The sequence below is a fragment of the Denticeps clupeoides genome, chromosome 1, assembly GCF_900700375.1.
Source record: "Denticeps clupeoides chromosome 1, fDenClu1.1, whole genome shotgun sequence".
Taxonomy (NCBI): Eukaryota; Metazoa; Chordata; class Actinopteri; order Clupeiformes; family Denticipitidae; genus Denticeps; species Denticeps clupeoides.
Genome location: NC_041707.1, coordinates 16,360,896 through 16,385,382, shown reverse-complemented (window position 1 = coordinate 16,385,382; position 24,487 = coordinate 16,360,896). Strand labels below are relative to the sequence as shown.

The window sequence follows — 24,487 nt, the reverse complement described above, 5'->3', positions numbered from 1 at the left end:
TGTATTACAAATAAAGCAGTGTATAGAAGAACATTCCATATTTAGACTGGATAAAAGATTATTTACTGATTATACTAAGTGTAATGTGTGTAGTCTATGGACATTTACTCTGTGGCTCAGGAGTAAAAAGGTTCTGGGAGTCCAGGTGCCACCCAATCGTTCCATAGGGGGAACCATTTGGTGGGATTGTGATCTGAGCCTGGGAGCGATCAAGGTTGATGGTTGCACCGCGGGAGGGAGTCACCCCCACTGTAATGACTTGGGTGAGGGTGATGACAACTTTCTCTGCTAACTCAGGGATGCTGTCAGCACTAACAGTCAGGGAAATTGCTGCCACAGCCTGACTCTCAGCAAACGCCACCTGAGTACCCAAAAAACAAAACATTAAGAGTGCAAGACCCTCACATGTACCAATTAAGCAGAAACATGCTTAGTAATTACTACCACATTTCCATAAAGTGAAGTATTTACCACTCCTGATGTGGGAAAGATGTCCTCCAGGCTCCCGTTGGCCACCCAGTGGACTGTCAGACGACCAAAAGTCCCCCGGGACCTCTCCACAGTGAGGGAGAATGGGTTATCCTTCTCCAGCTCCTCCACTTCCCTTGATAAAGAGTTCTGTTTAAAAAAACAATTGTGATAACTGAACTACAGCAGACCACTTCACAAAAAAAAATCCACAAGACCAGCTGCTAGCCCCATCAGCAGCACAAGATACAAAGAACTAGCTGATCCAACAGCAAAAACAAAGTCACAAATCACACTGTGCTGTTGTATTATTAGTATTATAATTATCATACTGTCATGTCATTTTATTACTTAAATTATTATGATAATATTATACATCATATCATATACTAAATATACCGATATATAGTGATATACTATCAAATTGCTGCTACTTGTCCATCTGGTTTGTCTCAACCTGCATTAAATTGTGGGTCAGTGTTCAATATCCTTTGTCATGTCATTGAAATTTCCATTTGCAATATGCCCTTTTCCACACTGTGAACTGTAATGTGTCTAAACAGAAGCTCAGTTGAAGCACTGTACTACCTGAGCAAAACCAATTACTCCATAGGCGTTGTCATTGGGTGGGATATTGATGGTCACTTGGCCACCATATCCAATCTCCGCACCACCTTTTGGGTTCTTGAGTGCAACCCGGAATAGCTCCTCCTTCTCAGGGAAATCATCGTCAATGACATTAACTGCAATTTCCAGTTCTTTGTCACCAGGTTGAAACTGCAACTCTCCAAAACTAGAACACAGACATAGATTTTCTTGTTCTAATTAACAGAAATACAATAAGCACAAAAGGGAAGAACACAGACAATCAATAGGACATTTTCATACCTGGGTACAAAATCTGACTGGTTGGACACAGAGGTCAGCTCATAAATGACAGACTCTGATCGGCCAATGGTTGCGATGAGGCTCTTGGTGCCATTGAAGGATGGGACAGACAGGAAAAGGAACTTTTGTGCTGGTACAGAGTCCAGGACCTTCATAAACTGGCCCAGACTGGACCTCCACAAATACAGGGCAGAACCATTCCCCCCTGCCAGAAAGAGGTGGGCTAAAAAAAAAGCACAAAAAATGAAATGATAACTAAATATAAAATATGCAATCTGAGACAATGTGCCATTATGGAACACTATAATCTGTGGATTTGTAACAAGTTCCAATCAGGAGAAATAAACCCTCATGAATGTTAAAGAGCTGCTTCACTTTTGTCAACTACAAGTACACTAGACACAAAAATGTTGTGTTGAAACTGAACAGCTGGATGGCATGGCACGGTTTTGGTACTCACGGATGCCTGATGGGGGTATAAATGTGTGAACAGAGGTTAGTCCAGGATGAGGAATTGTCTGAATATGCTGGAAGAATCCCTGCTGGGAGCCCCACATAAAAACCACACATGCCTCAGTGAGACCTGGAGAAAACAGAGTATATATAGAAATTCAAACATAAGCAAAAAAAACAAAAAAAATGCACACAAAGCCAAACACATAAACACACACAACCACATACCAAAAACAAATGAAACGCACAATCTGTAAACATGCATTTAAACAAAATGTAAAAAATTAAAAGGTATATAGACATAATAACAACCCTGAGCAAACTTGCGCAAAACATGCACCCAATTGTAAACATCTGCACGTCCAACAGATGTGGTTTATTTTATGAAAACACTGAGAAGCTTGTTGCCACAATGTGATTATGAAGTGTAGGTTTGTCAACTGCTGCTCTGCAGTTGCCTATAGATTCAAAATCAGACCAGATGAAGATCAGAGCATCATGGCTTGATAAGCTGCAGTATTCAAATGCAGGCATAGCAAGTTAACACATCTGCCCTACATCACGTATCAAAGTCTTCATGCAAACTATGTATTACCTTCAATAACCACCAAAAGAAACGTGTCTCCTCTTGTATGGAATGCTTCCACCATCTTCGCTGTGGAGTTGATGCCTAAGGCCTGCGGATTCTGGAAGCTTCCGTGACTCCACATATAGATGAGGCAGCCCTGGGGGGCTGAACGGGAGCAGGCAGCCAAATAAAGGGTGTTGTTGTAGCCACGGGCGAAAGGAGAAAGAACGGAAACACTGGAGAGCTCTAAAGATTTATGGAGGACGAAAGAGCCAGCAGTCTGTACAAACACCTGCAGAGACAGTGGGGGACAGGACACAGGTCAGTTTTTCAAGAAATGAATAACTGTATTTCATAACTGTACAATAACACCATACACACAATTCATTAGCTGTCCGTTATTGTACAATTTTACCAAAAAACAACTGCTGACAACATGCAAAGTATGCATAACCAAAATTGGTCAGTAGTATTAAACTCTAATGCTGAGATCACCTGGTTACTGCACACTGACCTGATTTGAAACAATCAAATATGCCTGCAGATCAGCAGAGAAATAATAGGCATCAACAGATCTGACAGGAAAAGTTTGCTCCTGGAAATACAAACAAACAAGAATGAAAAAACTGAAAGTGCATCCCTTTTTTTATTCTTGACTGCCTTTGAGCTGAACTGGCATTAAGAAAGGAAAGCAGAATTAGGACTGAAGCATTGTATGGATAGTCACCAGAGTGAGGTTGAGGTCTGGCTGCAGTCTGAAAAGACTGATGCTGGTAGAGACAGAACCAGTCTCTTGGTGGGAAATGGCCACATAGGATGAACTGTTTACGTTGAAACCCACACAATTTTTTGGATTCTGGATACTGACAGACTGCATATGGGAAAGATGACAGTTGTCTAAACGTGGCTTGCATAAGTATTAAGTAATTTATAGCAATACGCAAAATATTACTTTTACCATCACAACAATACAATATGATATTCAACTCTGTGTATCATGTATTTATGAAATGCATTGGATATTGTGAAGCCATCAGTTTCATGGTGTTACTTTTTATTATGTTTTTAGTTTAGTTTTGTAATTTGTCCAGCTGTCACTAAGCAGAGAAATATTAATAATAGTACTACCTCACCTCAATAGGCACAAAGACACCCTGCCATCTGTAAAGAACTGCCTGAGATGGGGTAGCACCACTGAATGGAGTGCTGTCCAGCCGTATAGCCAATGAGAACTCTGCTGATGGCACAGAGCACCAGCTCGATGTGGGGCTGTCCCTAAAGTGCTGGAACATGCCCAAGAATGGAAGATCACCCTCTGAAAAATGCCAACCAAAAAGAATTGCATTAACTTACTGAGACTGATGTGATATTCTTGTGACTGGGTCTTTTTGGTTTGATAGCAGCAGGCTATACTCTCTTGCAGTATACAGTACAGGCCAAAAGTTTGGACACACCTTCTCAGTCAATGTGTTTTCTTTATTTTCATGACCATTTACATTGGTAGCTTCTCACTGAAGGCATTAAACTATGAATGAACACATGTGGAGTTATGTACTTAACAAAACAGGTGAAATAACTGAAAACATGTTTTATATTCTAGTTTCTTCTAAATAGCCGCCCTTTGCTCTGATTCCTGCTTTGCACACTCTTGGCATTCTCTCGATGAGCTTCAAGAAGTCGTCACCTGAAATGGTTTTCACTTCACAGGTGTGCCTTATCAGGGTTAATTAGTGGAATTTCTTGCTGTATAAATGGGGTTGGGACCATCAGTTGTGTTGTGCAGAGGTCAGGTTACTACACAGCTATTGAACAACTGTTTAAATCCATATTATGGCAAGAACCAATCAGCTAACTAAAGAAAAATAAGTGGCCATCATTACTTTAAGAAATTAAGGTCGTCAGTCCAGAAAATTGCAAAAACTTTAATTGTGATCCCCAAGTGGAGTCGCAAAAACCATCAAGAACAACAACGAAATTGACACACAGGAGGACTGACCCAGGAAAGGAAGACCAAGAGTAACCTCTGCTTCTGAAGACAAGTTCATCTGAGTCACCAGCCTCAGAATTCGCAAGTTATCTGCAGCTCAGACCAGAGACAAGATGAATGCCACACAGAGTTCTAGCAGCAGACCCATCTCTAGAACAACTGATTGCACGAATCAGGCCTTCGTGGTCAAATAGCTGCCAGGAAACCACTGCTACGGAGAGGCAACAAGCAGAAGAGATTTGTTTGGGCCAAGAAACACAAGGAATGGACATCAGACCAGTGAACATCTGTGCTTTGGTCTGATGAGTCCAAATTTGAGATCTTTGGTTCCAACCGCCATGTCTTTGTAAGATGCAGAAAGGGTGAACGGATGGATTCCACATGCCTGGTTCCCACTGTGAAGCATGGAGGAGGAGGTGTGATGGTGTGGGGGTGTTTTTCTGGTGACACTGTTGGGGATTTATTCAAAATTGAAGACACACTGAACCAGCATTATTTTTCAACATGATAATGACCCCAAGCTGTGTAAGGGCTATTTGACCAAGAAGGAAAGTGATGGAGTGCTGCGGCAGATGACCTGGCCTCCACAGTCACCGGACCTGAACCCAATCGAGATGGTTTGGGTTGAGCTGGACCACAGAGTGAAGGCAAAGGGGCCAACAAGTGCTAAACACCTCTGGGAACTCCTTCAAGACTGTTGGAAAACCCTTTCAAGCTCATCGAGAGAATGCCAAGAGTGTGCAAAGCAGTAATCAGAGCAAAGGGCGGCTATTTTAAAGAAACTAGAATATAAAACATGTTTTCAGTTATTTTTGTTAATTACATAACTCCATGTGTTCATTCATAGTTTTGATGCCTTCAGTGAGAACCTCCCAATGTAAATGGTCCTGAAAATAAAGAAAACAAATTGAATGAGAAGTTGTGTCCAAACTTTTGGCCTGTACTGTACATGAGAACAAAGTAACTAGGTAGTATGGTTCTCAGTATAAGTGAGGTTTTTTATATATACTCTGTACATGTAGTGAATTGAGCCACAAGTCAATCCAGTCTGCCTTGAATGCGATTCTCAGGGTACCAAACATGAATCTAGGCACCAACTAGTTTGGTTTTCTGAGGTCTTAGTAGTTCGTCTTGGGAACGAAGTGTAAGAAATCCTGAAGTTTGTCTTACTCATGCCAAAGGCAGTGACTGACTGTGTCTCCCACTCCACGCTCACAGCTGATTCCAGGCCATTGCTACGGGATACGGTCAGATACAAGGGTCTACCTCCTTCCTCCACTGTTACCATGTCCGTCCTGCACATGTAGCCATTAGGTCAGCAAAACTTCCCAATTCACACAGTGTTATTCTCCATCACTGTACATTCACATGTTTTCTGGTGAACGCGTCTTACCTGTTGTCTGTGGGTGTTATTGTGAACAGGCCAAGAGGTGCCTGGTTTTGCAATACTGTGATGAATGTCTGCACCACCTTGCCAAGCCGAGCTCCACCCATAGGGTTCAACAGTGTCACAGTGAATGTCTCATTCATTTCTGGTTCTGCGTCCAGAACTGCAAAAATGTCTAGGGTCTAGAGCACAGTGACAGCAAAAAGTAGGACCATAAGTACATCAGGGACAAGGAGCAAAACTGCAAAACTGTGAATGGTTACTGGCCTAATAAAAATAATATTGTTCACTGACAGATTGATCTTTGTATTTATAACACATATAATGTTGCAACATAATTATAAAATAAGTTGGTTGTTTTCCAGATTCCCAGTCATTTATCTTTCCTGCAATTCTTTCATTCATCACTAGGAGGAACTGTTCCCCACAGATTTGTGAACGTTACATGAGTATATTTTGGTACACACTTCAGACTCATTGCAATATGTGTATAGAAGCAAAGCCAAGCTATGCAGTCTACCATTACAGACATTTGTGAAATGCTGGTCATTATGTTCAGGGAATCCATGAGTGATAATGTGATAGAATGGCACCTTTGCACGGAGTTCATTAAAATGCTAGATATTCCAGAGTCAATTGCATATGATATTATTATACAGTAAAAGCAATGAGGAAAGACAGTAAAAAGAGGCTTCCGCTGCAATCAACAGCATAAAAACTAAAAACTAAGCATTAGGATCTCTTTGCTCTGACCCCTTACCTTAACTCTCACTCCGTCCTCCAGAACCACAAACCCCTGGGAGGGTACAAGGTCATTTGTGTATAGGGAGCCATTGGCATCAGTGATGGAGAACTGGACACTGACTGTGCCAAATGTGCCCTGTGGTGGATCCCTCACAACATAGAGTGTTGCCACACTTGCGCCGAGTCCCGACGCTGATGTGGGCTCCCGCAACAGGAAGTGCTCACTGTTGTTGAATGAGATCACGCCATGGCCATCATCACTGGCCAGGATGGTCACAGTCGCTTTTGAAATCAATGTAGAAGTTCATTTTAAAAAATAATTTTGATGCTCCGTTATTTCATGTAATGCACAAGGTTTACCTGTAGTATTGGGCCCAAGATCCAAGCCAGCTGAGGGGTTGGCCAGAATCAGCTGAAACCTCTCACTGCCCTCTGGAATGGCATCATCCAAGATCTCCACGTCAATGAACTTATATCGTTCTCCATGGACAAAATGCAGAATCTTCAAAAGAAACAAGACCTCGCTCAGAAACACAAAACTATAACATGTGACAGTAGTGACAGTAGTATCACTAAGCATATTAAACAATTATAAAATGATAACTGTTGTTTATGAATAAAGGAACCTTGGGAGTTGTGTTGAAGTCCTGTCCCATCTGGGCCTCCAGATTTTGGGCGTAGAAAAAAAGTGAGACATTCCCGTAGGATCCCACATCCCGGTATACCACCAGCGTTAGCACTCCAAATGTCTCGTTCACTTCAAAACTGCAATCAAAGCAGGAGAACACACAGTGTGAACCCTCCTTAATGGAACAGAAGCTGATTAAATTAAAAATATATCTTTTTAAAAGGGTATTCTGAGTGGTGCAGTCTTACTCTACACTCTGCCACCCAACAACACCTCTGATCCCATCATTGGCCTCAATGATGACTTCAGCCACCAGGCCTGTAGTGTCTAGTGAGGAGAGACACAGTGTCAATAACAGCACACTGGGCTTTTTTTTAAGAAGCTGTGGGTTTAAAAAGCTGCATTTGGACGAAGAAGCAGGAAAGCGTAGGACTATGGGTGAAGCTCTCTGGCACCATGTGTCCAGATGGGGGTTTGGCCCTGCTGAGGCCACAAACCCAAATGCCGCCAGTCACATCCAGCAGGTCATCAATCAACTCAGTCAAATTCTGGCAGGGATCTTCCCCCCATTGTGAGTTCAGACTTTTGTGTGACCCTGTACTACTAAGCAGCATTTAGCACACAGGGCAGAGTTCCAGAACACAATCAATTCTAGTTATTCAAAAAGGTCTAGCAAAGTGTGGTATAAATGTTGTGGTTCTGAGACTTTTTTAAGTTCTGAATTCTTAATTAAACAATGTTCTGTGTATAGAAATGTGGAAGCGCAGCAGGTTTGAATGAAATAAAAAAAGGATTGGGGTCTTCAGGAACACAGTACAGAAGCTCTAGCACTGCAATTCACGTCTATACACACAGCCACAGTGGGTGTCTGGTCAATATGGTACATTAAACATTAAACCTAGAGCAACATTAGCATTAAACACCAATTACCTTTTAGAGTAAAATATACACAATCTGATAAGTCAAGAGAGAAGAGCAAAGGGGAAGAAAACGGTTTCAATAAGAACAGTCTATGAAAACCCGCATAATAATGAAGACATAAATCGGGCAGTGAAAAATATCCAGTTTATTTCTATAACACACAGAGAATATGACAATACATGGAGAAGAAGAATACATCAGAGATCATACCTAGAGCTGGGGCTGGAGCAAGGCTTGTTATAAGCACTGCTGATGTTATGTTGACCAGGAAAAACTCCTGCAACTCAGGAATGTCATCCTGAACAAGGAAATAGCATAATTAATAATAACATTACACCCCACAACTTCTACAACTACAGCCAAATATAGTTTGAGATTCTGTAACAACTGCCAGACTCACATCTTTGATGGTGATGGGGATGGAGACAGAGGTTTGTCCATCCTGCAGAACCACTGAACCAGAAGAAGGCTGGAAGTCCAGGCCGGGGTCAGCCAGAGAGCCGCCCACCTGGGTCATATTCTGCAGAGATCCACGCACTGTGGTGTAGCTAATGTTCACTGCCCCTGTAAAGATGATCAAACAAAAGTTGTGTCAACATCATGTAGGCCAGTGTGGAATCTGGTCTTATTGTTCAATGTCAAACTGTTTACAAAAGTGTGAAATTTAAGTATTTTGTGTACAGTAATTTTGTATTTTGGTGTATATTATAATTTGTTGTTGAGCTATAATTGACTGCATTTGTGATTTAAAAAAGCTTATTACATTATGCTAAGTTGATATATTTGAATATACTGAGGGGATAATACATTTAAATCTAATGATGAGAGGGCAATAATCTGCAGGCTACCCAAAATCAACAAACCACACCTGAAGCTCCATATTCGCGATTGATGAAGATCTGGACAGTAGTGTCTCTCTCTTCAACAGTGACTCGGAGTGAAGAAGGGGCGATGCTCAGGAGACCGAATGGCTCATCACTGGCCTCCACACTGACCACAGCCTCACTACCCTGAGGGTCCAGCACTGCCCAGCCAGAATTGACCACACCTGCGATCACAGAGCCAATGTCAACACTGACAGAACAACAACACCGACAACCATTGCACCAGCCAATATCTTTTCATTCAACTAATCACAATAATTCCTCAAGCAGGATGGCTCAGTGTAATTCATAAAAATGCCCTACTGCCAAATATGATGGTCATACAGAATTTCTACAGAACTTCAGGTCTGCGGTACCTGTAGTCTGAATGTTGGAGAGAACCACCCTGTACTCTTGCCTGTCCTCTGGGGTGGAGTCCTCCAGCAATTGCAGCACCACTGACCCATTCAGTACACCCTGCAATACAATATATATATATATTGCATTAGGTCAGCTTAATGTATTAATTTAAGCAGTTCATTGAGCTCCTCAGATATCATATATCAGCATCCTGCAGTTAAACAGCCATTGAAGTTTGAGCAGTTTATAAGACAAATAAAGGCCTTGTTACTTCAGTGAAGAAAAGCTTTCCAGAGGTGTTGACAAAGGTGATTGACACTTGGGGACCCTGGATTCTCCAGTCCACTGTGACATTGCCAACTCCAGGAGCTGTTCTCTCCACAAAAAGAGATAGTCTATCACCTGAGAGGACAAACAGTCTGAAGTCACTTGGAAGTCTAGGTAGGTACTATAGGTATAAAATGTATTCATATATATGCACACACACACAGACCTCGGGAAGGTATATATATCAGAATGCTTATAAACTCTAATCCAAGATAGTCCATCACTACACTACATTTCTTTACTTTTACTCCTCTACATTATTCAAAATCTTTTCCTTTTTAATTATGGGTTATCACATGCTGGCTCCTCTGTTTCCTATCTTATCAACCCCTGGTCAACTTTACAATGTTTTTTTTTTTTCTTTACATGCATTCAGTGCTGCATTGTCTCTTGTTTTTCTTTCGCTGAATTTTAATGTATCTCCAACTTTTCAAATTAAATTTTCCAAAAACAGCTAATTTTAATTCATCTTCTCTTTATTAATCAGACTATGCAGTAAGACTTTTTTTTTCAAATATGCTAGTGCATGTGAGGAGATTACATTCATTCACATTTCACAATGGCATCTTTTTTATCTTGAGCTTTTTTCATGTCTGCTCGATTAGTCAGAAACACAAGGAATCCCCACTGATCACGTTCTGTTCTGTCATGCATCCATGATGAGTTTTTACCTGCAGAGCACCTGCTGTACTCTATCCTCACCGTCATTCATCAGGTTACTTCCCATGAGCCTAAGCAATTATGCTATTATTTATTCAGCAGGGGAGTTTATTAATGCTAATGAATTGCATTTGGGGACACAGGAAATTCCATTATCATACTGGTTTACAATTTATACCTTCAGCTGTAAATAATTTCCCATTCCATGCCTTCAATCTATTTAAGTTTACTGTATTAATAAAATGTAGTTACATAACAGAGGACTTGTGAATTGTGTTCATGTGTTCATGAATGCTTTGAATCATTTTTGGTCTCTGATAGCTGAGAATTATCATTCTCACCTTCTCTAGCAATCACAGATCGGGAAGCATGGTGAAATCCAACCACTCCTGCTGCGTTGTCATTGGCAAGGATGATGATCGTCACAGTGTCCGAACTGGGTAAGATGCGGCTTCCACCTTCAGTCCTGACTAGGCCAATCCTCAATGTCTCATTACCCTCTGGTTCCATGTCATTTACGATGAAGATACTAATAGTCTTTTTCATGTCACCTTGGAACATTTAAAAAATCAGAAAGTATTCACAATATTAAAACAGTCATCTCAGTTTCAGCATCCCACCCAACCTTAATGAATCTCAGTCCCTCTATCCAACAGAGAATTTCTTCCTTTCTAATTTAAATTTTTGGAGCAATGTTGCTGTATAAATGATGGCATATAAATAGGTTTAATACAATAAATGTATTCAAGTCAATAAAAGTGTTTCCAAAAAAACTGACCTAAATTTTGCATACTTTATAAACTAATCTATTAATGAAAAGATACTCTCACACCCACCCTCTGCAAACGTCAGTGTTTCGCCTGTGCCATTGAAGTCAACATTAGGTGTGGCGTTGCCACCCACAGGTCTCCATTCAACAGTGACCTGACCCAAGCTCCCACCCCTTCTTTCAATGACCAGCAAGGCAGAGGACTGAGGCTCCTCCCACAGTTCCAGATAGCGCCCTGTATCAGTGGCATTAGGGTTGAGGATGTACAACAGGAACACGCCAAATGCATCCCCGTTCATGCCGATGGTCACCAGTGCTGTGTCAGGTTGGCCAACTGTTGGCCGGTTTCTCTCAGACACTGTCTGATTCAGCAGCAACACTTGCAGGATGTGGATGCGGAAGCTCTCGTCCATCTCCGGGAGTGAGTCAGTCAGGATGGGCACTGTGAGGTTAGCCAGTGACGACCCTGCCACCATGGTAGCCACCTGACCAGTCACTGGAATGTAGTCAGCTCCAGCCCCAGCCTGGGAGCTAAACAGCACGGCAATGGCAGTGGCATTTTTGATGTAGGTTTTGGTCTGGGGACCAGGGCTGAGCTGGGTTGCATCTGACGCCACCCAGTCACAGGAGACTTCACCTTGAGACATGTTGGTGAAGGTAAAGGCCAGACAGGCACGCTCGCGCAAGCAAAACATGGCACAGGTGCTCAGAATGTTTGCAGAAGCAGTGATGTTTATGGCCCGGCGAGTACCACGGGCAGGTACGCCTGCCAATGGCTGGCTGAAGTAAATAAGGAAGTTCTGCCCCTGTCTCTCAGCCATGGTCACCACATCAATCTCTGAGGTGCTATAGAGGATCTGCAGGTTTCCAAAGACTCCCCCACTGAAACAAGAATGAAGGAGTTAAGATTATCCAGAGACTCCTGAGATTCTCTAACCTCATGGAACCAACTTGTTAATAAACAACACATTCACAGGCAGCTTAATGCCTTTTTGACTATGTATGAGCTATGTATGTATGAAACTGGGATTACCAGACCCTTCCATAGTACCTCACTATCATACTTAATTAAGGTTATATCATATATAAGGCCTATCATATAAAATAAACCTGCCATGCTGCAAAGGTGTCTACTTTTCACCTTTTAATTATATCATCTTTTTAATAAAAAAATTCAAATGTACAATCTAAAGACAAACACATATAGCTAATTCATAATTGTTTAATTATTTTACTGTCCCACAATCCATTGGCAAGATTATTAATAATCAAGGTTACAATTATGAACCATGGGCTTGAGAAAGCACAAAGTACAATGAGAGTTAAGCAGCTTGCCTTCTTCGCACGGAAATGTTGGCAATATAGACACCTTCTAGTGGTTCCTGCACACGGTACATCGACTGCTCAAAGTAGACTGTTCCAAAGGGGTTATCATTGGCAGGGACAGTGATGTTCACATAATTCTCTGTACCAATTGTTCCTCCATTGGTGGCACCAGTTAGTTCCACCTTAACAATCTAGAAATTAAAATATGAAAGAAAAAATGTGAAATATACTGATCACTATTTCATTACATACTAGATACATACTTATACAACGGTTAAAAGTTGAATCTCCTGTCTCACCTCCTCAATCTCAGGAACATCATCAGCCAGCACGTCCACTTTTAAAATCTTCATTGTTTCACCTGGGTCAAATCTGACCTCTCCAGACAAAGGCTGAAGGTCTCCAACAGCTGCCTTGCCATTGATAGTGGCCCGCCACTGAACAGCTACTTGACCCATTGTTCCAGCATTCCTTATAATTGGCAGAGTAATCTCTACTGAGTTGAGTATGGGCTCTTCTATTGTAATAGGAGCGGCCTGAAACACTGATAATAAAAAATTAATTTCTTATTCTAATGCCTACACTAACACTGAGTCAATTGTGTTTTTGTAGCCTCCATTGTTAATTGTTAATCCTCTTTGCCGGTGACAATGGATACTAATAAATGTTTGTAGAGTATACCATTGGTAGCAGTTTCTAGTTGTGTAGGTTGGGAGGTTTCTTTTTCCTTGTACTACATTATCAGAAGGTATGTGAAACCTCTGTGTTTTCATTTATGTTAAAAAAATATATATTTTTTTGTTACTTGGTAGCAAGTCTAATCCTTCCCTATCTGATGGTATAAAGTTTTTCTTTTTAAATATCTTAAATGGCAATAATAATGAAGATGAATATTGTTTCTTAAGACTGCACTGATTCAAAGCCTGAGAAAAGCATTTGTACTTACCAAAGGAACCATATGGGTCATCAGAGGGCAGTATAGTGATAATAGCTTGAGTGAGGTCCCCTAAAAGTGCCCCCCCTGTGGTCTGGTTGAGCAGTTCAATGCGAAAAGTCTCCTCCAATTCTGGCACTATGTCATTAATGATGAGAATGGGTACAGGCTTACTGGTTTCCCCCTCAAGAAGAACCACATCAGTGGATGCCACACTGTAGTCTTCACCTGGAGAGACAGAGAATTAATTACATGTATGGCATTTATCAGACGCCCTTATCCAGAGTGACTCACAATCAGTATTTACAGGGGACAGTCCCCCTAGAACAACTGATGGTTAAGTGTCTCAGGGACACAATGGTACTAAGTGGGATTTGAATCTGTGTCTTCTGGTTCATAGGCGAGTGTATAACCCACTAGGCTACTACCTACCACTTACATAATTACATTATTTACAAAGCTGAAACTAATGTTAAAATTAATTCAAATGTAAAAGAAATGACATTAACTCAAGCCAACTCCAGATCAAAGTAAAAGAAAAAAAATGACAAAGGGACCACCTACTGAGTCTGGCAGTTATGGGCACTGCCCTGAACTTGACTGACACATCTGCAAAAATTCCTCCAATGCGTGTGACATTGATGATGGGTCCCACATAGTACTCAGCAACGCTCACCGCCGGGGACGAGAGCTGCAGCAGACCAAACGCATCATCGCTGGCTTCCACAATTACCTGTGCTACAGCGGATGCACGTGGCCCAAGACGAGGTGACGAGGGAACTGAGACAGTCAAATAATAAAAGACACATGACTGACTGATTCATATTTACCTACTCGTCCAAAAACACACACAGGATGTAAAACAGATAAGACAAGAAAAATGTTCTCACTTGGACGAGGCTGAACGCCTTCAACCAGTTGGACACTGACAAGTTCGATGAAGACCGACTCTGCCCTCTCTGGTTCCTGATCATCCAGCACCCGCAGGGTCACATTCACCACGCTCTGATTGGCTACAAAGTTCACAGACTCTCTCACAGGAATAAAGTCCCTTCCTTCGGTTGCCCGCCCCACCCCTGGTGTCTGAAGGGGAGCAGGATCTATCTCTCTTAAGGTCTGGTATGTTACCCGCACTCTTCCCATCATGCCCTTCAGCCTCTGGATGGTTAGGGTGATGGTGGTGTCAGCTTCAGGAACACGCACTGGCCGGCTGCTCTCAGAGAACACAAAGATCCCGTATGGGTCATCACTGGCCAGTACGGTCACAGCAGCAACTGTTTTATTTCCCAGGCGGCCGTGGGACACATTGGTAAGGACCACACGGAAGGTCTTGTCCAGTTCAGGGGTGTCATCCTGAGACACCTGCAGTATGATGTCCCCCACAGTCTGTCCAACGTCAAAACTTAGGTTCCCTGTTCTGTAGACAAGTTCTTTGGCTGATGATAGATCAGCTTCCCAGAACACTGTCACTTTGGAAAGGGCACCAAAGGAGCGCAGCACCTACAAACAAGTGTCATGTCAATTCACATTACTGACTGTCCTGCTAGAAAGTAAATAATAAAAGTAACCTCATTTGGTATACATAATATGTATGTAAGGAAGAGTGTGTAAATAACAAAACTTAGCACTGTTGCAGAATTAAATATATCTGAATTATAGTGGCATCTTCACTATGCCAGAGGGGTTGCCAGATGCCAGAGGGGTTGATGATGCACTAGGATCCCACTAACCTGCAGACTGACATTGTTTCGTCCATCCTCTGGTTCTGTGGCATTGATTGCCAGTGAGTCACTGCTGAAATCAAACACTCCATGGGCATCATCAGAGGCGGCAATGGTCACGGTGATATGTGAGGCCACTCCCAGACTGGCTAAAGCACAAATTTAAGAATTATAATAGCAAACCACATCATTGCATGTAGTGAAAGATGCCACAGTGAGGTGAACAGCTTCACACTGACCATCAAAAGCGAAGCAATTATGTGGTTTTTTAATGAACAGGATGCACAGGATCACAAACGATTTAATGAAGAGCACTCAAAATCAGCAGGAAAACACAGCAGACAATGGCATTCCCAGCACACAGCTCACTGGCACAGCAAAACTCATAACATAAGGACTATTTGCCTTTCCCACATAGCTGCTCTTACCCCTGTCTGAGTCCAGGGCTGTGCAAATATTCCCCCTGCCCACTGCAAGTTGCTATGTAAGTGTCTAAAAAAAGTGACCCATATTGATAATGCACCCAATTGTGGTGTATTGGTTTTTTTTCATTAATGTGTGCTCCATGTGCCTTATTAAATTATGTTTTTGTAAGAACATAGGTAAATGTTTTTTACACCTCTTATTACAGTATAAATGTAAGAAACCTCAACAGAATAAACTAAATAAAAGGAAATGTATTTCAGTTAACTTAAAGAGAGAAACAAAGACAGAACCAAAGTACAAAAACTACATCAGTTGGTCTTTTGTCTTCATTCTACCAGAACACTAATCACATTGAAAGAAACCCTTAAACTGATTAGATTACAAAAGATTTTCTGACAATGAGAATGTGGGAAAACGAAACTTAGTTTGTGAGAGAGATGTGGAATTTTCCTTGTGAGTTACTTTATTGTTGAATTTCTTTTCATGGCATTAGTACTTTGGCAATTTACCGCATCTCAGTGGGGGTGCATTACTGGGGCAGAAGAGGAACCTTACCATGCTGGTGGAAGGATGGGAGGAACAAGTCTGTGTCACCTTCTCCACTGCCACTGGCCTCACTTGCAAAGAGGTGATCTACTTATGAATCATGCAGTGATCACACAGGGAATCACACAGGCATCACCCAGAATCACACAAGAGTCAAAAAAAGAATCAGATGCAGGAAACACACACGAGTCAAGCAGAGACCAGATCACTCAAGAAAGAAAGGAGCCAAGCTGAGAGTAAGGTGATAATCCAAGAATATACAGACAAGAATGCAGAGTAATTGCACAGAAATGGCTACTGCAGCATTCATAGTCATTGTCTTACCTCCACCATCTGGATTGTAGAGTTCCACCCTGAACACTTTTTCGAGTTCTGGAACAGCATTATCAATGATGGTTACATTGATATACTTATATTGCTCTCCAGACAGGAATTCTAGTGTTCCTATTGCCTCCTGAATGGAAAGAGTGATGCATTTTGAGAAACAAGAATTTGTAATAATAGTTGCTATTAATATGTTTAAACTCCACAATTATATGTGCACTGGCATTTGTTGTCAAATAAACACTATATGTAATTAAACAGCATGAATTTAAATGTGCTTTACTTCCGGATGCATCAAGTCTCCATTTCATACAGTGTGCAATAATTGTGCAATTTTTTGTTTGTAAAGATAAAGTGACCTGGTAGTCCTCAGGGCTGTCAGCAGTGAATGGGGTTGTCCGGTAGCCCACAATGACCCTCCCCAGCAAGCCTTGCGCTCGGGCCACCAGCAGGCGGACCACTCCCTCCTCCTCTCTCACAGTGATACGCGCATCCTCTAGGGCGGGGCGGATCACGGCAGCAGTGGCCGGAGCTTCCTGAAACTGCAGAAGCCCTGGAAAAACAGTTCACAATTCGAGAGAGAAACTTCCCAACTGCTGCGTCACCAGTTAATTCATATCTACACGTAAGAAGCCTGAATCATCAGTAACTAAAACAGACAAAAGTGGAGTATATTCTGTGTATATGAATACCATATGGATGGTCGCTGGCCTTAACAGTAATCGTAGTAACAGAGTTTTGAGGATTGATGCTGGCACCACTGGTGGGGGTGGAGCCTGGCTTTCCATCTCCGGACTCAGCAGAAACAAGGATAATCTTGAAATGCTCTTCCAGCTCTGGAATGTCATCATCCACCACGAGCAGATTCAGAACCTTACGGTCAAAATAAGACAAGAAAATGAAACTATGAAAGTGTGATTATACACTTTATACACTGACACATTGGTTCAATGTTTTTTTGTATTTTGGTCTTTTATAAATATTTATAGATAACAATTTGTGAAATTTGTGGTCCAAACTTGAAAGATTTAAGAACTTTTTTAATTAACAGTTGTATCTGATGGTGAAGGCATTTAAGGATTTTTGCTTTTAAATATATTTTGTATGACAATGTTAGCTTCTCCAAAGTTCCTGTCAATTCTTATTACAAAAACATAATTTAAACAGTTATAAAAAGGTTAGCTAGATTGTGAGGACCCTTGCCTCATGCATTCGTCTTAAAAAAAGAGAAAATACTGCTCAAGCACCAGAAAAATATTCTATTCTTATGATAAATGTATGTCATAAACATTGAGTCATTTGCTTTATAAATGACATTTTATGTTTCTCACAAGCACAAACTTACAGTTTCTACAGAAACTGTAAGTAGACAACATTATAAATGGTGGGTAAGGAAAGTATTCAGTTCAGTATTTTGCAAATCCTGGTGTGAAAAACTTTCCCAAAATAACTCATGGCTGTATTAGACCAAAACGGTGCTTCTACTAAATACTGAGCATAACTGAATAACTGTGTCATTCAGTTTTTCTTAGGACTCTGTGTTAATTCTGTTTTTTCTGTCAGTATGGGGTGCTGTGTGTACATTAATGAGGGGAAAAAAATAACTTAAGTGATATCAGCAAATGGCTGCACTATAACAATTTGAAAAATTTAAAATTTAATACTTTCCGTACCCACTGTATTTCCTACATAAAACAATATAATGTGTTTTACTGTACAGCTAATTAAATTAAACGATGGAACACAATCCATTAAACATTTCCTTCCTGTGTAATAACACATGTATAAAATACATGTAATCACTTGGAGACATTATGAAAGTGATTGTTTTTGTCATTGTGCTAAACATTGTGTGCTGTGCTAGCTGTCTATCCTCTGCAATCAACCCATCACCCCTAGTGAGCAGTGGGCAGCAGTGTCTGGGGATGTTACCTTGCTCAAGGGGACCTCAATGGCACCTTGGTTACGTGTCCGCTTTCTTAGCTACTAGGCCACTAGTTTACAGCTGTCTCTTTACCAGATGTCACAATCAAAAACAAACCACTAGAGGGACCCCAATAACCAAACAACATCAGAAGAAGTCAATCAAGGTGTAAATTCCTAAAGTGTAACATGAGCCTCCGTTACAAATATCATATTCAGTCAGCGACTACATCTTGGGGGAGGGTCTATTTGTGTGATGACTTCCAGCCCTTCAGCCTCACCTCAGAGCGCTGTCCAGGCAGGAAGACGATCGTTCTGTTGACATTGGCAAAGTCTGAGGAGTTGGAGGGTCCTCCAGGGGAATCGATCTGACTGATGGTGTAGTTTACATAGACGTAGTCCAACGCTCCCCGGGTACGCTCCACAATGCAGGAGACAGTGGAACCCTCCTCAGATATCTGCTGATAGGACACAGTGGTTGGTTACAGGTTCAGCTCTAATTGAGCAAATATGACGTATGCATTTCTAATTTAGTAAATTTGCAAATAATTTTGTGTAATTTTTTGTGGGATTTTGGATATTGCATTTGTGCACTTTTTGCATAAAAACCCATACTGCTAAAACATCTTAATTGCCAACTGATCAAAGAACAACTCTTCAGTACAGTTGTGATTTGGAAGAATAAATTGGGTCAACATGCCCACATATCTCAAAGTCACTGAATGTAAGACCGTTTTTCTGAAGGAATGTGTAGGCTCCACCTGCCACCTGTCATCCGCCGGTGTCTGCCCCTACTACTGGACAGAATCCACATGTCCTGCACAATGCTTCAGCCAGGCATGAAGTCACATGAAACATGCAGGTGGACAGGGGTTGGCAGCCTGGGTTGGGTTACACCCTCACTGTGAAGGAGCATGAGTCTTGCAGCAATGAGAGAAGGCTGCCTTGTTACTTAATCAGCTAATATACTGTATGTTGCAGCTGAGGTATTAACTGACTAATGCTACATGAGGAATTATGTATTTTCCATGCATTTTCATAGATTTTTGTGCCAGAGTCTATGAAAACAGGCTGCATTTAACTTTATACTGCTTTAATACTTTATTTACAGTGAACTGTTTTAAATTTATATAAGACAAGTGAGGCTTTGAAATGTACTGCGGTACTTGAGCCTAGTAAGAAAAAGCATGTTCTTACGTCAGGGATGCAGGAGCCAGTGAAGCCAAACAATCCATTGGCATTGTCACTCTTTTGTACCCTTAGCACAGCAGTGGGCCGGGGGTACGGCAGGCGGGCTCCTCCATGGACAGCCACCAGCTGCAGGAAGAAACTTTCCTCCCCCTCCTCCTCCTGGTCATCCCGCACCTCCACAACAAACGACTTCCTGCGCTCATCCTGTCGATAGTCCAAGTAACCAGAAACATTTCGCAGGTCGTTTTTGGCAGGCTGACCATGGAGCTCACGGACCTGATCACGATCCAGAGGAGATAGATATAGACGAAGATCCTGTATCAATCCTTGATATCGCATCCCCCCATCAGGATTCGAACCAATACGTACAGGAGCTGGGTCTAGTATAAGTTAGAACAATAAAACAGGACTTTATTTGACATGAAATACACATTCATCGCTAAATTGCTCATCACTAATTGGTCAGTTAAGGTGCCTTCTCCGAAGCTTTGGCTCACACACACAAGGCCAGAGCCACGATTCAACCTCACGACGTAATAGGCACCCACCGGGACACTGTTTGGCCCTTAGTAACAGTACTATTATTAATATTGTTGTTGTTGTTGTTATTACTACTGCAATATTGGCTGCATTCGTGTCCTAGTATTAAATGTCAGGGTCTGTGGCATCTTAGTTTATGAAAAAAGAACTACAGGCTGGACTCCAACAGCATCCTGGAGTTCAGCATTCCACCAACAATTATTAAAATAAAGACCCTATAGGACACAGAGAGCTCTTGACAACAAATTCATATGCCAGAGTGCAGAAGAACAAAGAGAACTTCAACAAAAGCCTTGTTTCTGCCACTTAGACAAACACCATTGAGGTACCATCGGACAGCTGTATACATGTCACTTGACTGAGGATCAGGAAAGAGATGTAAAACAAGGCCCACCAGGGGTTCCGGAGGAGAGGTAGTTTGGGCTACTGGAGAATTCTGTACAACACATTGTTTCCAGTGGGAAGCACTTTCATCTGCCACTAACAATGTCCAGCAGCAGTTCCATGCTCATTCAAGCATAGCTATACAAGACAATGGAAGAAGGCCTTTCACCACAGGATCTCACCAGTTGTGCACCATGAAGAGCGGATCCAAGTCTAACACCCAGAATCAACGTGCACACTGGGTTTTTTGTATTGTATTCATAGGATTATTAGCAGCATGTGCCACTTCAAAACATTTCTCTCACATCTGGTCAGCTGGTAAAAAAGTAACAAGCTAATGGTGCACATCAAAGAGTTTAAAACATATTTGGTATTTTTTGCATTTACTGCACTTTATAATCTTAATAGTTAAATTATATGTACTCCATTCAATTATTGTTGATCAGATATCAGATAAGATGGTTCTGAGTTCAGTACAAACTGTTTATAGAACATTGTAAATTCTGGTGTCTGATACACAACTAAATAAATTGCTCCTGGATGGGATAAAATATATTACAAATGAAACATACCATTTTTTATGGCTTCTGCTTTCAGACTTTTTGGACCTCCTGCCATGGGGTTGCCATCCAAGAAAAACTCAATAATTCCATCATTCACAGTGAGAATCACATGGATCCAGACACCTTCCTCCACAAATTTGTTAGCAGTGGACCTCACCACTTGAGTGCTGTTGAATCCTGTGGCTGTGTAGTAAAACAACACGCTCACATTGGAATCACTGGTCTGGAGTTTAATTCCATAATGCAGGCTTCCATTACTGCTGCCTTTAGAAACAATAAAGCCATCCACATTAGGTCTTGGCATCAGCCAGGCTGATAAAGTAAAGTTAGCCAAACTAGGAAGCTCTTTGGCTGGTTGGCTGCTGGTGTCTATGGTTCCATAGGCTCCAGAAAGTCCTGAGAAGAGCAAGGCATCTGTGCCTGAGTGGTGCCTCCTGGAATGAGGTTGGACCTCAACGGCTGGTGGAAAAGTGGCCATGAGAATCAAGTCCTCCATGCATGGCAAGCCCAATGGGAATGATGAAGACAAGATCTCCCAAGCTACACGGACATTGCCAAAGGTGCCCTGCTGCCTAACAATGGTAAAGGAAGTAACATCAGACATGTCATCCTCAGACAGCGTGTCTTCTGCCACCTCTTGATCAAGATTCTCTCTAGCAATGGCAAACACTCCAAATGGGTCATCATTGAAGGGGATGATCACAGAAGCACTGAGATTTCCCTTAGCCAGTTGACCACCTTCCCCAGGATAACCACCTACAAATTGAATAAATGGAGAAAGATCTGGAATTATTTTCAACAATAAAACTAGTCTAATGGTATCAATAATAATGTTTAAAACCTTTACCTGACACATTCATGAGCATGAGAACATAAAACTCAATGAACTCTGGGAGTCTGTCGGATATGGCCTCCAAAACAATGGGTTTAGTAGCTTCGCCACTTAAGAAAGTTATATAACCAGTGGTGTTGGTAAATTCCTGCCCTGATTCAAGTGGTGTGTTGTTGGCAAAAAGTTGCCAAAAAATAGTGACATTGCCAAAGTGACCCCTGTCTCGAATAACACTGGGGAAAAATGCATTCAAATTTTACAATTTAGAAATAGCAAATACAGTGGAACGGTCCTTTAAGAATTAGTTTTGAAAAGCCTTACTAGAAATAGTTTGATTTGCCCTCTTCTACAGCCTTCTCCATAGGATCTAGAGAGAAGATCCCATTGGCATCATCATTAGCTTCAATAACCACGGAGGCTGTGTCCTTGCCATAGACTACTGCATCTCCTGTCAACAAAAATAAAAAATTTTCAATCCTCACAAAAGAACTGAGTAGAAATGAGTAGAATTGAGTGCATGAAATAGAGAGAGGGAGTCACACACCTGTGGCGTTAAACAGAATGATGTAGAAAGTCTCATCTGTTTCTGGAATATTATCATCTGCTGCCATGACTGAGATATTTCTCATCCAAACAAAAACATCAAACGTCAAAATAGATTCATTGCTCAGAAGCAAAAAATCACCAGGCAACGTGCTGCCGTAGGCAAAGCGGTACTTCACAGTAGTAACAAAATCTGCTGGCCCCGCACGCAAAACAGTAAAGTTGGCAATGCCACCCTCTTTGACCCTGACTAAGACAGGTTCTGTGGAACAATAACAAGAGACAACAAATCTTTTTGGTTAGCTGAAATTTGTAAGCATCTGAAACTAATATACTAACATGTATGTGTGTGTGTGTGTGTTTGTGTGTATGTGTGTGTGTGTGATCTACATACCAGCAAAGTAGATTGGATCATCATTTTTCGTTATCTGTAGACTTGCATTCAGAAAAATCCCAAGTCTAGCACCACCTGTTGTGTTCAGTAGTGTGATGGTGAAGTTCTCCATATCTTCAGGGATCTTGTAAGAAACATGCATTTGATACTGTAACACAACTAGCTGTACCTGCCTGAAATCTGTAATATAATTTGATGGTGCCTTACCTCATCTGGCTCAGAAAAAAGGGTGAGGTTTTTCAAATACTCCCCCTCCGTGAAGACCACATTGCCCTGGACCGGTCTAACATCCCCAGATTTGTGCGGCTGCAGGACCCATGCAACTGACACCTCCCCAAAAGTACCCCTGTTTCTCACTATGGGGTAGGAGGCTAGAAATGATACATTACCACGTTAATAGATTTAGCCTACTATGACATATTTAGTAAAACGTTATTATTTGGAGAAAGAATGGACAACTCTATGCCTGAAAGAATTTTGTTCATCCTGCTGACCTGAATGCAGGTCCATGGCTTTGCTCTCATTGATGGAGAACTCCAGTCCTGGGCGGATGAACTCTATGACCCCGAATGGGTCTTCATTCTGACGTATAGTAATATTCACCTGCCTGGCATCTCCAAGACGACTAGCAGGGGTGCTGTAGCTGCTGAGGACCACCAAGAATGTTTCATCCAACTGAAGACAAAAACCTTCATTAATGTTTTGACACTGTTTGGAACCACTGCTTCACTGGGTTTATGTCTGAGTATTTTTTTTTATTTGATGTCCTTTTTATTTGACTCTTCCTTTTTTATCCTGGCCTGATGGATTCCCTGCTATATGTTGCTTCTGATTAGTTCACTTTTCATATCTCAGTAAGGGCGTAAGAGTAAGTTTGGTTTAACTGTAGTCTGTATTGATTGGTTTGCCATAAGAAATCCACATATTTGACTCACTTTTCAAAGTCAATTCCAATTAATTACAAACCCCAAGTAAATAACATGTAACTGATCTGTGCCTCACCTCTGGGATGTAATCAGGTCTTGCCACGAGGGCCACCACCACTTCCCTCTCCCCCGGTTTAAACTCCAGGACACCCGTGGCGCCGTAGAACTCCTCATTCCCTAAAGGCATGACTCTGTAACGAATCAGCTGGCTCAGGAGCTGGCCTCGTGCCCGGACCACGCGCAGCTCCACAGCCTCCCCCTCCTACAGGCCAAAGGGTCATACCGCATCATTATAAGGTTACAAAAAGGTCGGCAAAGGCCAGGATATTAGCCAAAGCCTTGGTGTTAAAGTGTCATTTGATTAAAGACCTCTATCAAGGGTAGGATTATACAACAACTGATTGTGACATCTGCCTTTTGTTCTGAGGTCAAAGTACAAATGTCATATTTAAATCTCATTATTTAAAAAAAAACTAGAACAGTCGTTTACTCACATTGACAAAATATGGTCCTCTGGAAAAAGGAGAAAACTCAAACACTCCCCCGGGGTCATCATTCTCCATGATGACAATCTCACGGGTGGTAAAGCCAGGCTTCAGAACCTGGTTCTCTACATTTGTCCTGTGCAAAAAAAGACTGTGTTTTACCCACAATGCAGCAGCTATAAAAATAAATGTTTCCATTTTATTCAGCTAATATACATACATATTTTTACATATCTTTGCCTGTGTGAATTTTAAAAAAGTGAAAGTGAATTGATTGTAATTATGATGCGCAGCACACAGTGCACACATGAAATGAGTCTGCAGCATCCGTAATGGGGCAGTGGTGGTCTAGCGGTTAAGGAAGCAGCCCCATAATCAAAAGGATGCTGGTTCGCATCCTGGTCCA

The 24,487-nt window shown here is 41.6% G+C and overlaps 1 protein-coding gene across 5 annotated transcripts in view; it reads right to left on the bottom strand.

The window, feature by feature from the left end:
• The window catches only part of adgrv1 (adhesion G protein-coupled receptor V1), a 103,997-nt gene that overhangs the window by 56,141 nt on the left and 23,369 nt on the right, over positions 1-24,487 (bottom strand). For 3 of the 5 annotated variants that reach the window (XM_028978482.1, XM_028978722.1, XM_028978731.1), the window contains 44 exons: positions 24,091-24,217; positions 23,673-23,858; positions 23,165-23,345; positions 22,878-23,041; positions 22,671-22,794; positions 22,278-22,538; positions 22,055-22,181; positions 21,749-21,966; positions 20,911-21,657; positions 19,421-19,794; positions 18,505-18,681; positions 16,993-17,173; positions 16,660-16,853; positions 16,301-16,430; positions 15,986-16,066; positions 15,014-15,153; positions 14,174-14,783; positions 13,848-14,063; positions 13,296-13,511; positions 12,649-12,893; positions 12,359-12,540; positions 11,091-11,905; positions 10,596-10,805; positions 9,539-9,669; positions 9,285-9,384; positions 8,913-9,092; positions 8,445-8,608; positions 8,255-8,342; positions 8,054-8,077; positions 7,372-7,450; positions 7,122-7,260; positions 6,856-6,997; positions 6,512-6,777; positions 5,758-5,933; positions 5,535-5,659; positions 3,511-3,692; positions 3,105-3,248; positions 2,892-2,972; positions 2,405-2,669; positions 1,817-1,939; positions 1,357-1,579; positions 1,057-1,261; positions 472-618; positions 109-361 (listed from right to left, as the gene is read on the bottom strand). In XM_028978482.1, the coding sequence (XP_028834315.1) occupies positions 109-361; positions 472-618; positions 1,057-1,261; positions 1,357-1,579; positions 1,817-1,939; positions 2,405-2,669; positions 2,892-2,972; positions 3,105-3,248; positions 3,511-3,692; positions 5,535-5,659; positions 5,758-5,933; positions 6,512-6,777; positions 6,856-6,997; positions 7,122-7,260; positions 7,372-7,450; positions 8,054-8,077; positions 8,255-8,342; positions 8,445-8,608; positions 8,913-9,092; positions 9,285-9,384; positions 9,539-9,669; positions 10,596-10,805; positions 11,091-11,905; positions 12,359-12,540; positions 12,649-12,893; positions 13,296-13,511; positions 13,848-14,063; positions 14,174-14,783; positions 15,014-15,153; positions 15,986-16,066; positions 16,301-16,430; positions 16,660-16,853; positions 16,993-17,173; positions 18,505-18,681; positions 19,421-19,794; positions 20,911-21,657; positions 21,749-21,966; positions 22,055-22,181; positions 22,278-22,538; positions 22,671-22,794; positions 22,878-23,041; positions 23,165-23,345; positions 23,673-23,858; positions 24,091-24,217 (9,143 nt within the window). The remainder of the gene's footprint in view (positions 1-108; positions 362-471; positions 619-1,056; positions 1,262-1,356; positions 1,580-1,816; positions 1,940-2,404; positions 2,670-2,891; positions 2,973-3,104; positions 3,249-3,510; positions 3,693-5,534; positions 5,660-5,757; positions 5,934-6,511; positions 6,778-6,855; positions 6,998-7,121; positions 7,261-7,371; positions 7,451-8,053; positions 8,078-8,254; positions 8,343-8,444; positions 8,609-8,912; positions 9,093-9,284; positions 9,385-9,538; positions 9,670-10,595; positions 10,806-11,090; positions 11,906-12,358; positions 12,541-12,648; positions 12,894-13,295; positions 13,512-13,847; positions 14,064-14,173; positions 14,784-15,013; positions 15,154-15,985; positions 16,067-16,300; positions 16,431-16,659; positions 16,854-16,992; positions 17,174-18,504; positions 18,682-19,420; positions 19,795-20,910; positions 21,658-21,748; positions 21,967-22,054; positions 22,182-22,277; positions 22,539-22,670; positions 22,795-22,877; positions 23,042-23,164; positions 23,346-23,672; positions 23,859-24,090; positions 24,218-24,487) is intronic. The other 2 variants (XM_028978572.1, XM_028978653.1) reach the window with 2 other exon arrangements.